The sequence below is a fragment of the Emydura macquarii genome, unplaced genomic scaffold (assembly GCF_026122565.2).
Source record: "Emydura macquarii macquarii isolate MOO-44397 ecotype Brisbane River unplaced genomic scaffold, CSIRO-AGI_Emac_v2 contig_2422, whole genome shotgun sequence".
Lineage (NCBI taxonomy): Eukaryota > Metazoa > Chordata > Testudines > Chelidae > Emydura > Emydura macquarii.
Genome location: NW_027132559.1, coordinates 40,500,395 through 40,515,673, shown reverse-complemented (window position 1 = coordinate 40,515,673; position 15,279 = coordinate 40,500,395). Strand labels below are relative to the sequence as shown.

At 41.3% G+C, this 15,279-nt stretch overlaps 1 protein-coding gene across 4 annotated transcripts in view; it reads right to left on the bottom strand.

The window, feature by feature from the left end:
- The window catches only part of MLLT10 (MLLT10 histone lysine methyltransferase DOT1L cofactor), a 213,016-nt gene that overhangs the window by 92,831 nt on the left and 104,906 nt on the right, over positions 1-15,279 (bottom strand). For 3 of the 4 annotated variants that reach the window (XM_067562351.1, XM_067562353.1, XM_067562354.1), the window contains one exon: positions 11,155-11,250. The exons of the other annotated variant lie outside the window; for it this stretch is intronic. In XM_067562351.1, the coding sequence (XP_067418452.1) occupies positions 11,155-11,250 (96 nt within the window). The remainder of the gene's footprint in view (positions 1-11,154; positions 11,251-15,279) is intronic. 4 annotated transcript variants of the gene reach the window in all.

Sequence of the window (15,279 nt, the reverse complement as noted above, 5' to 3'; positions counted from 1 at the left end):
ATATACCCTCATCAAAAGATCCACCAAGTTTTAATTGATGTTCTTGTATCTGGGAGAGAAGAAAGAGAGTTAAATTTATGCCAGTCAGGTTAATTTCTTTAAATAAAGGTAGGCAAAATGGGGCTCTCCAAAACTGCTAATGTGGCTCAGTTCAGACTTGCAGGAAAATTTCACTTAGGATTTTCTGAATAGCAGTGAGAGAAGGAAACATGCATAACTAACAAGTCAGTAAGTTACCATAAGGAATGTCAGAACCACAATGGATGGCAGTACAGAACTAGGACAATGCTAGGAATAGAAGGCAACATATATAATAGTTATGACAGACAACAGTCACCTGTAATGACTCTACTCCCTTGACAAATACTTGTTTAGCCACAGCTGCTCCAAATTGTTATACTTATTTTTATTAGGCAGCACCTAAACACCACAAAGAGAATGGAATTCCCATTGGGCTGGACAACACACATAAGGCTTGTCTTCACTGTCACAATTAGCTTGAAATAATACACTTGAGTTACTGCACCCAAGTTAGCCTAGCTTGAGTTAGAGGGCCAACTACACTTCCAAACAACAACACTTGAGCTACAGAGTGATTTGACTGGCAGCACACAGTGATTTGATTAGCTGCTGATGAGCTGTTGTAATTTGAGCTACTGCATCACCATTGCATTAGGATCTCAAGCACCAGAATCACTGGAGCTTCCATCTACCCAACAGGCCAGCAAGCTGGATCTTAAAGCACCACTTACCTCAAGCTAGAGGGTTTTGTGTGTGGATGGGAGTCGAGTTATGGGTAACACTCACTTTATAACTAGATCTATCTATGCTGTGAAGAGACACCCAAAGACAGACCCAACCCAACATGCTTACTGCAAACTAAAAAGGACAAAAATAGACAATGGGTGTAAGAAAGAGATCCAATGAAAGAGGCAAAGCAATCAGCATAATGGCAGACAAACTGTTATTTTCCAGTAATTTTCCATATATGTTTGGTGGGGTTTTCTTTTGTTTTGTTTGTTTTGGGGGTGGGACAAGGGGCGTTGGGAGGAAAAACAGTTAAGTGCCAGTTTGGTAGTTTATTAATTGCCCTTACGTCTTCCATTTTCTCTCTCCCCCCTCCCTTTTTTTAAGCTGGTTAACTCCTTAGTGCAGTTAGCATAGGCAGTGTCTACACTGAAATGCTACAGTGACGCAGCTGTGCCACTGTAGCATTTTAAATGTAGACAAGCACTAAGAGTACATCTACATATCAAACACCTACAGTTGGCCCATGTCAGCTGAGTAGGACTCATGGGGCTCAGGCGGCAGGGCTGTAAAACTGCAGTGGAGACAGTTGTGTTTGGGCTGGACCCTGTGAGCCCTAACATCTACATTGCAATTTCACTGCGCTCTAGCCCAAGACCCATGAGCCCAATACAACTGACATGGGCTGGCCAGTGTTTAACTGCTGAGTAGACATACTCCAAAAAAGGTTTGCATGTTTAGCTATCTATATAAAAAGTGCTTTTGTTGGTATAGCTTACACCAGTTCCCTAAGTGAAATTAACTATATTAGAAAAAATAACTAACTGTGTCCGCACTAAGGCTTTTGCTAGTATAAAAATTTTGCAAAAAACCCAACGTAACCAACATTGCTATAGTTGCAGGAGTTTCTTGTCTAAACTTTGCCTAAGTGTGAGATGAGATTGCTGTTTAACAGTTGACTTTTCTATGTGCTCTAAAATCCACAAGCATGATCAAATTGTTTTGAAAACTGCTATGACTAATAGGGATCTGCAAGTAAGATTATTGGGCCAAATTTGGGGTCTTTTGACCAAAGCACTCCCAAGATTCAGCATTCTGAAATAAAGAACCTGACAGTAACATTTTCTGGGGATTCCAATTTTTTTTTTTTTGCAGATGCCAGGCAGGCAATGAAAATATTACACTGATCCACCACAAATTGATATCACCTGATTAGGTCTGAACTCAGCTAGTGTCCAGAACCTACTAGCACTTTGGTGAAGTAATTTTTAAAAAGTTATTACGTGTTTAATTTAGCTCTACAAACTGGCTTAACCTAGGTGCTAGAGACATGCAGTTTGCAGATGCAGTGGAGGATTGCAGCTCTGGGGTAAACAAGTGCGTTTGTAGACACATCTGCTGTCTGCCACTGAGTGCCATAGCCATTGAACCAGAGCAACTCCCAAGAACTGTGATTTTGAGTCCTGCCCTCAGCAGATTTCTGAGAACATCTGCTGTGCACTCTACCATTCTCTGCCCATATTCTGCTTTGGATGGGGGGGGCTGCACAGGGGTTCCACTTTTGGAAGCTTTCCCTTGAGATAAGATCTTTTTGTTTAAGAGCAGATATTTAAAAGTGCTTTAAAATCCACAGAGATGAGGAAGTTACTCACCTTGTGTAGTAACAATGGTTCTTCAAGATGTGTCCCCCTGTAGGTGCTCCATTGTAGGTGTGCTAACGTCCCTGCACTGCTAATCGGACAATTTTGGTGACAGCGTCCATTCGGCCCACACATGCACTGTTCCCCCCCTCATAGTCTGGCTCGAGGCTAACTAGCGTTGTACAAGCGAACCCCCTTCAGTTCCTTCTCTACTGCAGAGTCCCTATCAAGAACTCCAAAGTAGCAGGGAAGAGGATGAATTGTGGATCACCCATAGGGGGACACATCTCGAAGAACCATCGTTACTACACAAGGTAAGTTCCTCTTCTTCGAGTAGTGTCTCTATGGGTGCTCCACTGTAGGTGACTCCCAAGCATTATCCCCAATGGAGGCTTAGCTTTGGAGTTAACTCTGTCATGGATGACAACACTGTGGAGCTGAATCTAGCATTAGAAGCAGTGTCTCCTGTGATGGCATAGTGTTCTGCGAAGGTATGTGCAGATGCAGATTTTCAGGATGTCTCAGTTCAGCCTGTAAACTGAGCTGAATATGACTGGAGACAGCTCATGCGAAGTCTCACAAATGTGTCCACAGCCATGTGCCCCAGAAGTTGACCTGGCTGATATCTGAGGACTAGTTTGCATTGTGTCTATGAGCATGTTGTACAGACTGAGGAGTCTGTGTTATGGGAGGAGCATTAAAACTGGCTCCTATGAACTCTAATCTCTGTACTGGTGTTAATGTAGATTTTTGGACATTGATTTGTAGGCCCAGGCTTCTGAATAAATTCACAGTCGTGTTGCTAAACTCGCAGAGCTTCATCGAAGGAGCGAGCCCTGAGGAGACAGTCATCAGATGAGGTAGATCCTGATCCCCTGGGAATGAAGGTGAGTCACCACTACAGAGAAGACCTTGGAGAATACTCTGGGGGCCGATGATAGGCCAAAGGGGAGTAGTCTGTATAGGTAGTGGTCCTGTCCTAGGGTAAATCTAAGGAACAGTCTGTGGGATGGTAAGATTAAAATATGGAAAAAAGCACCCTGAAGGTCAAGGGCCAAGAACTAGTCTCCCTGTTCCAAAGCTGAAATAATCACTCTAGAGTGACCATCTTGAATATTTGAACCTTGACGAACTTCTTTAGTGCTTTGAGGTCTAATATGGGTCTCCAACCTCCCTTTTTCTTGGGTATGAGGAAGTACTGAGAGTAAAAACCTTTGCCTCATAGGTGCTGAGATACTGGTTCTATGGCTCCTACATGGAGGAGGAGATCTATTTCTTGTCACAACAGACTCTCGTGAGAAGGATCCCTGAAGAGGGATAGGGAAAGGTTATGGGGGGAGATGGGGGAGAAAATGAAATAAATGAAATACCCATTGTTGATTTCTAGAACCCATTGTCGGATGTTATCTATTCCCAGTTGCTGTGAACTGAGCAAAGTGGTATCCATAGGGATGCGAAGGATTGGTCAACATCAGATGGGGTTGAAAGGAGGGATCAGTCAGCATCCTGACCAATCCATCAGAACTGGTGTTTTGAAGTGGATGGTTGGAAAGAAGGTGGCTGTGGGCCTGAAGGTTTCTACTTTGAGAGTCTGGACTTTTTCTTTTGTGGCTCATAAAAGCGCTGAGTTGGATAGTGTGCTGGGCGAAATTTAAGTGAAGGCTGAGGACTATATTTTCTCTCTTGTCCTAGTGTATAAATCCCTAACGACTGAAGAGTAGCCCTGGAGTCTTTGAGTGTGTGGAGGGATGTGTCTGTCTTCTTCATGAAAAATTTGGTACCTTCGAAAGGCAGGTCCTTCACAGTTGTCTGAATTTCTTTGGGGAAGCCAGATAAATGTAGCCAAAAGACTTGCCGCATCACAATAGCTGTGGAGATAGATTGTGCCGCTGTATCAGCTGCATTGAGCAATGGTTGAAGTGCTGTCTTGGCCATCAATTTCCCTTCACTGAGAATGGTCCTAAACTGATCTTTGTGTGATTCTGGATGCTGATCAATAAACTAATTGAGTTTGGCGTAATTGAAGTAGTCCTATTTTGCTGTTAGGACCTAGTAATTCACGACACAGAATTGCAGTGTGGCAGATTAATAAACCTTTCTCCCAAATAGGCCAAGGTGTTTCCAATTCCTATCATGGGGGGGTGGACTTCACCTGATGGTGACAACCTCTGGGGTTCACCGCATCCACAATTATCAAATTAGGCGGTGGATGGGAGAAAAGAAATTCTGTATCCTTGACTGGAACATACTATTTTTTATCGGCCTGCTTACAGGTTGGCGTGACCAATGCAGGGGTCTGCCATATAAGCTTGGCTGGATCCAAGAGAGCCTTGTTGATGGGAGTGCTCTGAACGAAGAAGAGGAGTGCAAAATATCCAGAAGCTTATGTGATTCTTTTACCACATCTAGAGTTAATTGCAGAGCGTCTGCTGCCCTTTTAACTAGGTCTTGAAAGAACTTAAAATCATCTGCTAGAGACGGCAGAGGGGGTATCACTGCCTCATCTGGTGAGGTAGACAAGATGTTGGTCTGTGGTGTGACCTCTTCCTCAAGGCTGGCCTCGTGTTCTGGACGCAGAGGCTAAGGGAGGGCACCTTATTGGTTCATGGTGGGCCACACTAGATGTTCGGTAGGCATGATGTCTATACGCCTTCCATGGATCCCAATAGGGCCATTAGGATGACAGGAAGGGTCATGGTGACTGGCACTATGGTTGTCCATACCATCGTGGTTGAGGGCCAAATGGACGGTATGGCTGTGGAGGCCCAGGATGGTAATGGACACTGTACGGTGCACGGAAGGAGCAATGGGAGACCACCTCCTCCAGCTCACTGTCTGATTCTCCACTGGAGAATGGAGCTACATGGCACGGTGCCAGTGGAGACTCTTGAGCTTGAGGTAACTCAGTTGTGGAGCCCCAGTAACAAGTAGGAGAGTCTCAGACATCTCAGATATTGTGAGGTCTTTTGAGTATCTGAACTCCTGTGGTCTCTTGGAGATCAGTAACAGTGGTGGCTACCAGTGCTGAGGCGATGGTACTGACAGGATCGGTGATGTAGGCTGGACTAAATGCTCCAACGTAGTTTGGCATACTGTTTATGGTACCGAAGCTGTTGCCCACACCAAGGGAGTCTTCCCTAAGGCATGGTATCTCTGCCCTTATCTTTCTTAGTTGGTACCATTGCTTCAGTGCCTGTGCTCACTGGGTCTTTAGGCATATCAACATACTGCACTGCAACAGTACCATACGAGTTCTGGGTACCACATTTGGACGGCTTCGATTCCATTGGTACCAATGATACCAAACATGCCAGGGACTCTCAGTTCTCTTTTTTGAAGCCTTAAGTGAGTGGCTTATGGCTGTCTTCTTAGGTTCACCACCATTGGATGTAGAGGGCTGTGGTGAAGATTCCCATCTATGTGAATCTGGACATTATTCTGAAGACAGTTGAAGAGTTGCCTCCATTAAAAGGAGTTTTAGCCTCAGTTCTCTATCCTTTTGAGACGGCAGCTTCAGCTGCTGACAAAAACCAAACTTCTGGGGAATGCGTTTTCTCTGAGGCAACAGACACAGTAGGAATGTCGGTCTGTTACAGGGATGGCCTTTTCACAGGAGAGGCACCCCTTAAATTCTGATGAATCAAACACACCATGCACCGAGATAGTCCCCGGACAAAGGGGAAGATGTAAATAAAGCGTGGGATTTGTGGGGCTTTTGTTGGTTTTTTTAAAGAGAAAAACGCAAAGGAAACGTTAAACTAATAGATAAAAGAAAGATTAGCAACTAATTAAGTTTGAACAACACAGTTAGCAATTCAATGAACAGACTGCTAATAGCTTCATCTCTAGCCAGGGGCGGTAGAGAAGGAACTGAAGGAGATTCACCCGCACAACGCTAGTTAGCCAGATCATGAGGGGTGGGACAGTGCATGTGCAGACCAAATGGCCATTGCTACCAAAATTCTCCAATCAGCAGCAAAGGGACACAAGTGTACCTACAGTGAAGAACCCATAGGGACACTACTTGAATAATAAACAGATCAAGTGGTGTGTATTTGGGGTCATTGGTCAAATAGTTCCTCAGATACAGCTCCCCCAAAATGACGCTTATTGTTACAATCAAAGTACTATAAATCCTACATGCACAGGGAAATTGTCTTGAAAACTGGTGTGCCACAGCAGGGCTTCAGGCACACTTTGGGAAAGAGTACAGTCTTTGGGATGAATTGGACACTTCACATCTCCGCAATCCTCCTATGGTACAGAAGCCCTTCACCCTATGCTAGCCCCTGAAGTGGAAGAAGAAACTTGGGGTTCACCTCTGCCTCTAATTGGTAGCTAAACCCTCAGCACCCAATTACCTCTTTCCTTCCTATAACCCTTCCAATTGTACTTGGGCAATGGAGTGATCAGGGGAGAGGAGACCTCGTAGGTGAGTGGCAGTGAGGTGTGCTCCCAGGAAGACTTGCCATTCCCCCCCCTCCCCACACATGTCCCTCAATCATGTCCTGTCACTATCATCACTTCCTCAAAATAGAAGGGAAACTGACTTTTAAAAACTTCATTACACTTGACTAGCAGAGCCTGGTATTTTTCCAGAACATCGAATGCACATAAACCTCTAAAACCAGGAAATAAAGTGTTATGGGAAACATCTAGCACTGAGAGGAACAGCAGGAGTGTTTGAAGAACAACGATGGCATACCATTACGTTGGACGCAACGTAACACAGAAAATGGCACATTTTTTATTTAAGGGAGCGGTCAGGTTTGGCTTTGTTCCTCTATCTCTTGCCAACTGCAGAGGGGGAGAGAGTTAAGGTTCTGTGGAAGGGAAGGGGTATGGAGACCATTATCTTAACTTTATTTTCCAATTTAATTTTATATTATCTGTGTTTAGAGGCTTAAATATAAGTGCACTGGACATTCTAGAAGGGTACATGGCACTGCCAGTCAACTTTAACTCTCCATTAATGAAGATTTTAAGCAGTGAAATGTTTTAATTTGGCTTCCTCTTTCTCCTGTCTTCACCATAATTACCTCCTATTCTTCTCTTCAATCAAACCCTGTTAATAAAGACTATGACAAAATCCTAAAGCGTAAGGGAAAATGATGTGGTGCAAATGTAACCTCCAGGTTTTAAGAGGAAAGAGAGGTAAAGTTGCGGAATGCTGGCTGAGGCCCTGTTATACACATACAGCTACTGTCTCAACTGGAAGTTCTGGCACCTCCAAGGTATGTGACCTTATTCTGGAAGATGGATGCTGCTGGCAGGGCCCAAGCTTAATTTTTTCAGGCCCAATACAAACTTGTAACACGGGCCCCCTCCCACACACATACCACAATCCCTCATCCCATACACACAATCTCATAACCCATGAAAAAAGTTTGAATTCTGAAATTACTTACATATTCTACATTTCTGAAAAATCCCCCCCCCCCCTTTTGCTATTTTTGTTTAACATAACACCCAGCCTGAGAATCCTACAAGTTTGCTGACTATTTTGTAACGTTTTGGTCATTATAAAGGTATTATATATCCCGTCAATGTCTTGATTTTTTAATTCTAATGGACCAATGTGACTGCAAACATTTTATAATTAAGCCAGTTAACTTTAAAGCTTTATTTTTCTGGCCTTTTTCATTGTAAAATCATGAATTGGCCCCCCCAAAGTCAATTTCTCTTGCAAGTTCACACTCAATAGACAAGATAGCTAGGTGGCTTAACTGTTCTTGCCCCATTGTTGAATGCCTGCAATTTTTGATGAGTGCTAGCTTGCTGAAACTTCTTTCAGCTTCTGATTGGCTCGAGCAAATCTCACAAGATCTGGACAATCGATACATAGATACAGGGAAATAACTTTCTATAAATATCCTCAGGCATGATCTACAATTTAGCCTCAATTTTTTTCCTCATGGTAACAGGGGTTGCCGGGGGGGGAGGCGGGGGCGGGCCCCAGTAAAGTGAACTCTTTTTCCCCCCCATGTGGGGGCCCTGAGGTCTCCTACCTCACATGACACTGGGTCCCTAGTGCCTCTGCTTTGTCTTGGTCAGGGAGGGCTTGCTTAGCAATCTCAGTGTCAGTAGAATATCCACCATTTACATAAGTTCATGTTGCATGTTCAAAAGAACCTTATAACATTAGTCAGTCACCGTAACATCCCTGTGAAGTAGATGAATTTTTCCCCCCACTTTACTTAGGAGAAAATGAGACAGAGTTTAAATGAATTACCCAGGATCACAGAAGGTCAACTCCAAGTCAGATCTCAGAAGTTCTTGAATACCAAGCCTGTACAAAGACCAATACTCCAAAACTTATTCAGAGCTCTCAGTATTTTAGTTTTATAAATTATAAAAGTTAATTCTGTCTCCTACATTTATCATAGTAGTGTGACAGGCAGTTTCTTCTACTACTACTCCTTCCATTTCCAGCCAGCTGATCTGTAACACAATCCAAATATTTCCCATAAAAACAGCTTGGGATTTTATTTTGTTTGTTTTTTATTTTTAGGAATGATGCCAACAGCGCTTCTCCATTCTTCAGGGTAATTTATAAATCAATAGTTATTACCACTGTCTGAAAGAAGGTCTATTCTTTCCTACATATCCCCATATCATTAATATTAGTGATGGTAAATAATGTTAATATAAAAAAGTAGTGACATGTTATGAAGCTGTAATCAATGTCAGGTTCTTCTAAGTTGTTACTTACCAACAATGGCTGTTCAATTATAGCCGCCATACTGAAGTACTCTTCTGTGCATGTTGAATCACACAGACAAGAACCATTTGAATCAATATATTCAAACTTTTAGTCTTAAATACAAGCCCATCTCATCCACCCAAGTGCAGCCAATCTAGAGGTTGGAGGATTAACTAGACAGCTAAATATGGAGAATAGAATGTTCAGCTTCCGTATCAGACCCACATTTGCTCATGAAAGAAAAGGTCCCTAGCTAAAAGAATGGGAGGCTGAGGGTAGATTTATATGGGAGAAATAGATGGAGAACCCCTTACTATAAGTAGTATAGAAATAGGTTACCCGTTATTCAACACTCCTGTTGTTTGGTCCTACATTTTCTGCATAGGTTTTGGCCACACAGTATCTGCTTATTACTCTTAAAAAGCAGCCACACTTACAGACAAGTGAGGCAAAGAACAATCCTTCTGCTCCAAAATACAAAGCATATGATTCCTTCTAGCTATATTGAATGAAATATTTTACTAGCGTTTTCCTAGTACTTGGCTTCTGAAGTAACTGGATCATGGGTGGAAGGAGGGGAGGGAGGGAGGAGAGGGAGAGGGGGAGAGAAAGAGAGAGAGAAAGAAAGAGAGAGAAAGATCTTTAGCTATTCTCTTGAGCAAATCATGAAGTTCTTTGAAACCTCTGGAAGGTTAAAGCCAACTGCAGAAAGATCCTCCTTGGGAAGGCTGATATTTAAAAAATCTACTTAACACAAATATGAGTTAGACTCTTACAAGTTATAACAGAGGAACATTTTACTTGGTAACACTGATCGTGGGGTTTCAAGGGCTTTCAGAGTCTCCTGCCACATTCGTCTGTTATGTTTAAAAAGTACATGCACACCATGCAAGGCTAGGCCCAAGACAGAAGTCACTGGCTGAAAAAAGGATGAGTCCAAGAACCAAAAAGGCCACACATTCCAAGACTACAAATGATCTTATTTAGAAGATTTCTCTTCACAAGACATTTGAGGAACAGACCAAAGAGAGGTTTACTGTATTACCCAAGTCCCAATTACATTATAAAACAATAAAAGTGTGCAGACTTTAAATGAATGTTCCTAATCTTGGTGAGAAGAAATGAACGTGTCCAAGCATTCTGAGAACATCCACTCTGTTGGTGATGAATCTCCAAAACTTGTACAGTTACTTGAAAGGGTGATTAAAGCCTCTGGAATCTGAGACAATGAAAAGTAGAAGTTCCAGATTTTTACATGCTCTGGCAGGGGTCTTGGTGTTTTGCAAGCACAAACGTATTTTGTTGGGAGATGAGTAAAGTTCTAGCAACAAGACTACCACATGGTAGTGCCTGAGTGCAGGGGTCTTCCCATATTTCCATAGAAAGATAAAACAATTATACTGGTAAGGACCAAGAACTAATGGAATCAAAACAGCACTTTTCAGAATCAGTGTCAAAAAGTACTGAGAACCTGAGATCCTAAAGGAATAGGAGAAAATGAATTCAAACTTCAGGGAAGAAAACACATTTATAAGCTATTGTGTGACCTCCAGTAACAGCCCCATTAATGTGTGTCATTTTCTGTAGTCTCTCTCAAAAATATTCTTTACAACTTGGCCTTTCACATGGGTCCCTTGGGTAGAGTCAGTCAGCACCACAACAGGAAGGAACATTCACTGAGTCCAATGCAGCAGCCAGATAAAGGCAAAAATCGCTTACACTCAGGAAATGTGATGTGTTGTGGATGTGTACAGTGTTCATGAGCTGTAGTTTGCAATTATTGGCTTGAATGCTTCTTGGGTCAGTGATAGTCTGGCACATGCTACAAGAGCATATTAAATGGGAAGAGTATGAGTAATTTTTCATATTTCTCAATTCACCAAATGTTATCAGACAAACGCTTCTCGTCATCTCTAGAGCCACTTCATTATAAAATTCTCAGACCTTCTTCATACCACAGACACGTAAACAGTTTACAACTCAGCATTAGTAAAAACGTGTCAGAATGCAAATTTAATAATAAATTTCAACTTTAGCCTTAGAGGGGGTAAAATGAAAACTTACTTTCTCTGTAGTTACAGTAAGAGACGGAACCAAAGATGGTGAGGACTCCGATTGCTTCTTGTATTTTTGTTTGTGTTTGTCTTTTTCTTTATATTTCTAAAAATTATGAAAGCAAAATATAACCCAAGGTCAGGTTCATCTTCAACATAATCCATGTTTGACGCACATAATTCAATTGTAAATGTAAAAAGCAAATTTTTTTTATATTCTTGTGAAAGTCAAATATAGATGGATATTAATATGAAAACAGTGCTTTTTATAGCATCAACAATATGCTCAGGGCAAAATTAACAATGCAACTTAATCTGTAGAAGTTCTATATTTTTTCCTGTGACTGAATAGCGAACAGCTTTAGGGTATTTATTTCTCCCTATAAACATTACTGTGCTTTTGTTTGGGCATATTAGGCTGCCAAAGTCATTAGGGAAAAACATTTTACTTACCAGCAACTGTTGCTTGAATATGTTACTTCTACAGATTCACATTTGTGGGATGTTTGTGCACCTGCACCATACCCAGAAGAGCAATACCATCTGTAAGCCCACTCCTTCACAGAAGCAAATGTTTGGACACAAAGCTACAAAAAGTATGCACGGTCCCAACTCCCTTCAGCTAACTGAAAGACTCAGAAGAACTACTCCAAAAATTGGGGAAGGAAAGTGGGCACTGTGGATCTGCCAAGGCATTCTACTCAAACCATTATTGGTAAGTAACCTTTCTTTTGAGAATTGACAGTGCAGATCCACATGAAGATTAAGTGGCCATACAATCCCCAGCAGGGGAGCAAAATACTTATTTAATAATGGCTGCAGAACTACTCTAATGGCAATAATATCGGAATGGGATGTCATGTCAAGGGAATAATGCATGTAAATACATAGACCTGTAAGTATAACTCCAAGAGTCTGCTTTCCACATATCCGCAATGGAAGAGACATCAGATATGCATGCCATAAAAGCTGCTTGAGAGCTAGCTGAATGGGCTCTTAAACTTCCTAGTGAAGAGTTACCAACCAACTGAAGAAGTCTATATGCAAAGTCTAATTCATGTTGAAAATAAGAAAAGCAAACTCTAATCTTCACTTAAAAGCTATAAATAAAACTTTACGAAGTCAGCCAAATTATCTTCCCTAAATAACTCAACATCAAGTTTATATTTCCTAGCCTCACCAGCAATGAATATGGTTTAAGAAAAACAGAATTCTAAAACATCTTTGGCATAAATATAGGGCAAGAACATAAAGCCGTTTTGTCCATGTGGAACACAGTATAAAAGAGCACCCACAGCCAAAAAAGCCTATAGTTCCTTCAGTCCCCATGAAGCTAGTATAGCAATTAAAGATAACATTTAAAAGTGGGTAGGCTACAGAGTGCTCTCCCAAACAGCTGAAATGGCAAAAATCTTCTGTCTGCTTGATATGTTCTATTCAGAACTTCTATACAATGCCTAAAGACAGAAGAACCTAGAATCTCTGAGTGGAAAGCAGAAATAACTAGAGCTGGGAAATTTTTTAAATAGTTTATTCACCAAAAATGCTGTTTTGGTGGATCCAAATCTATTAGTGAATTTGAGACAAATTCACTTAAAAATATTTTTTGGGATTAGCAGTAGCAGTGGTTCTTCAGAATCTTTAGCCCAGTGGTTAAGGCACTCACCTAGGATGTGAGAAAGTACGATCCAATTCCCCTACAGGGATGTGAACCTGGGTCTCCCATGTTCAAAGTTAGTGCCCTAACCACCATGCTATGGAGTCACTCTCACTGTTTCTGGCCCAATGACTATTTATTGTTATTCATAGTGACAACTCATTCACCTAGGATGTGGGAGACCCAAGTTTAAGTCCCTGTTCCAATGACTATTTAATTATTTATAAAAAGTGCAAAAGCTTCCACAGCAGATTAAGAGAGACCCACCCCAGAATAACCCATAACCAAGTAGCTAGGGTACACAACTGCAACGTAGGTAAGACCCACGTTCAAATTCCTTCTCCACACTAAGCAGAGGGGTGAACTAATTCCAAATCTCCCACATCCTAGATGAGTGCTTTAAATCACTAGGCTAAGGTTTTGGGGGTTTTTCAAAACTGCAAGTAAACTGAAAAATCATTTATTCTCCCAGATCTAGACACTATTCAGTGTATTCTGAGTAAGTAATAACATTTTGACATGTTGAGCTAAAACAAACACTCAAAATATCAGAAATCAATGTTAGTAAAGGAGACAACCCATTGGCCATAGTTCACACAAAAAATCTTTTCTATTTCAAGGAGTAATGCTTCCTTGTCGGCGCCTTCCTGGATTTGAGACTTACATCCTGCATCTCCTTAGAGCACGGAAAGCCTTATACTCAGAAATACCATGATTTAGACCTATAGATGAAAGGATTCTGGGCCTGAATGTCAAATCTGACCTCCTTTCTGGGCAAAAGATCTAGAAGCTCAGGATGAAGTATTGGAAATTCCAGAAAAGGTTGCATGAGATCAAAACACCAGAAATGACAAGCCCAGGATAGAGCTATGAGAAGCAACTGAACTTTGTCTCCTCTTATCTTCCTCATAACATAGAGAAAATGAATCAAGAAATGCAAACAGGAAATGATTACTCCAGTACTAAAATAAGCTATATGTCAACAAGCCTGTATCCTTTCCTTACACACCATTTTTTGCAGCAAAAAGATATATGGACAAATGATTCCCTTCTTCAGAATAGAGTCTAGGTCACTGCTGTCTTCCAGAACCATTTTTGTTGCTCCTCTTCCCATGCTTGAGTCTTCAAGGACCATTTTTGTTGTTCCTCTTCCCACACTTGAGTCTCAACAGTCTGCAAGCAAATTTCTTTTCCCTAACAGATGAAACTCAGTCTTGTAGATTTGATAACATGCACAGTAGTTCCAAAGACATATCACCTTCTGATACAAACGCTGAGAATGAGCACTTATTTATTTATGTAGCACATGACTGTCAATTAACATCCAGCTACATAATTCTTGATTTTGTGTAAGGAAAGATGTCAGAACCCAAAGAATTGCTTGGAATTCTAATATATTTATTTGAAGTATCATCTCCCAAGAAATCCCAGGGCTTGAAACAGGAAACAAATTAATTTCAGAGACTGACAAACTCCTTGTTAGGAATGGGTTTGAACCGACCAATCATCCAATTACAGGTATCTATGGGATTCCGAAACTTCTGAAATGAAATGCCCTGACTGCCCCAAAACTGTGGGAGCTGTTGAAAGTCCATAAAACAGCACTTTATAATAATGAGTGCTTCTTACACAAGAACTAAAGATACTTTCCACATGCAACTAATAGAACTATGACAATTTGCACTTGAACACTGAAAGGCCTAAGCCACTCCTAAGAGATAAGGAAAGAATAACAGATGCAACCATCACAGCATAATACTTGAATCTCCAGATGTACTTGATCAACTGTCTCCAATCTAATAAAGTAATGTAGATCTTCTTAGATCATGAAAATAGACCTCTGAAAAAAATATAGGGAAGATGGGTCAGGAGGCAGCACCTAGCAGAACTGCATTGCATAGGCCTTCTCTGGATCACTTTTAGGACCCATAACAATTTCAACCCAGACTGCCAGGAAATGAATGTACCAGTACTGAAAAGGGAAATAGAAGGGATCGAGACAAATGGCTGGACCAAGACTCTTGTGTTACATATCAAATCTGTTGTATGGATCCAGAACAGGAGTTCATTCAGAACTACTAGTAGTTATTCCTCAGTTTCCTATACTGCTGGGGGAAAGGTCTTTGATAAGTTGATGATTAAGACCAAAGCGGACCCAAAGCAGTGCCTTTGAAACTTGAAGTAAAAGGTTGCGAAATAGAGACCTGGCTGCTGTCTAGTATACAATCACAGAATTATGGAATCAGAAAGTAAGGCAAGGCTCATCTAGTCTAAAACCATGCCAAGATGCAGGATTTGTTGTATGTAAACCACCCAAGTATCTAAGACTTCCAAAAGAATCAAGATTTTCCACTAAATAAATCTGGACTACTCAAAAAGATGATATTCAATGTGCGACTGAGGCACTGAATTGAGATCCAATCACTTCAACATGACTGAAGATGAAACTACACAGCATTAACAAGGACACAGCAAGAC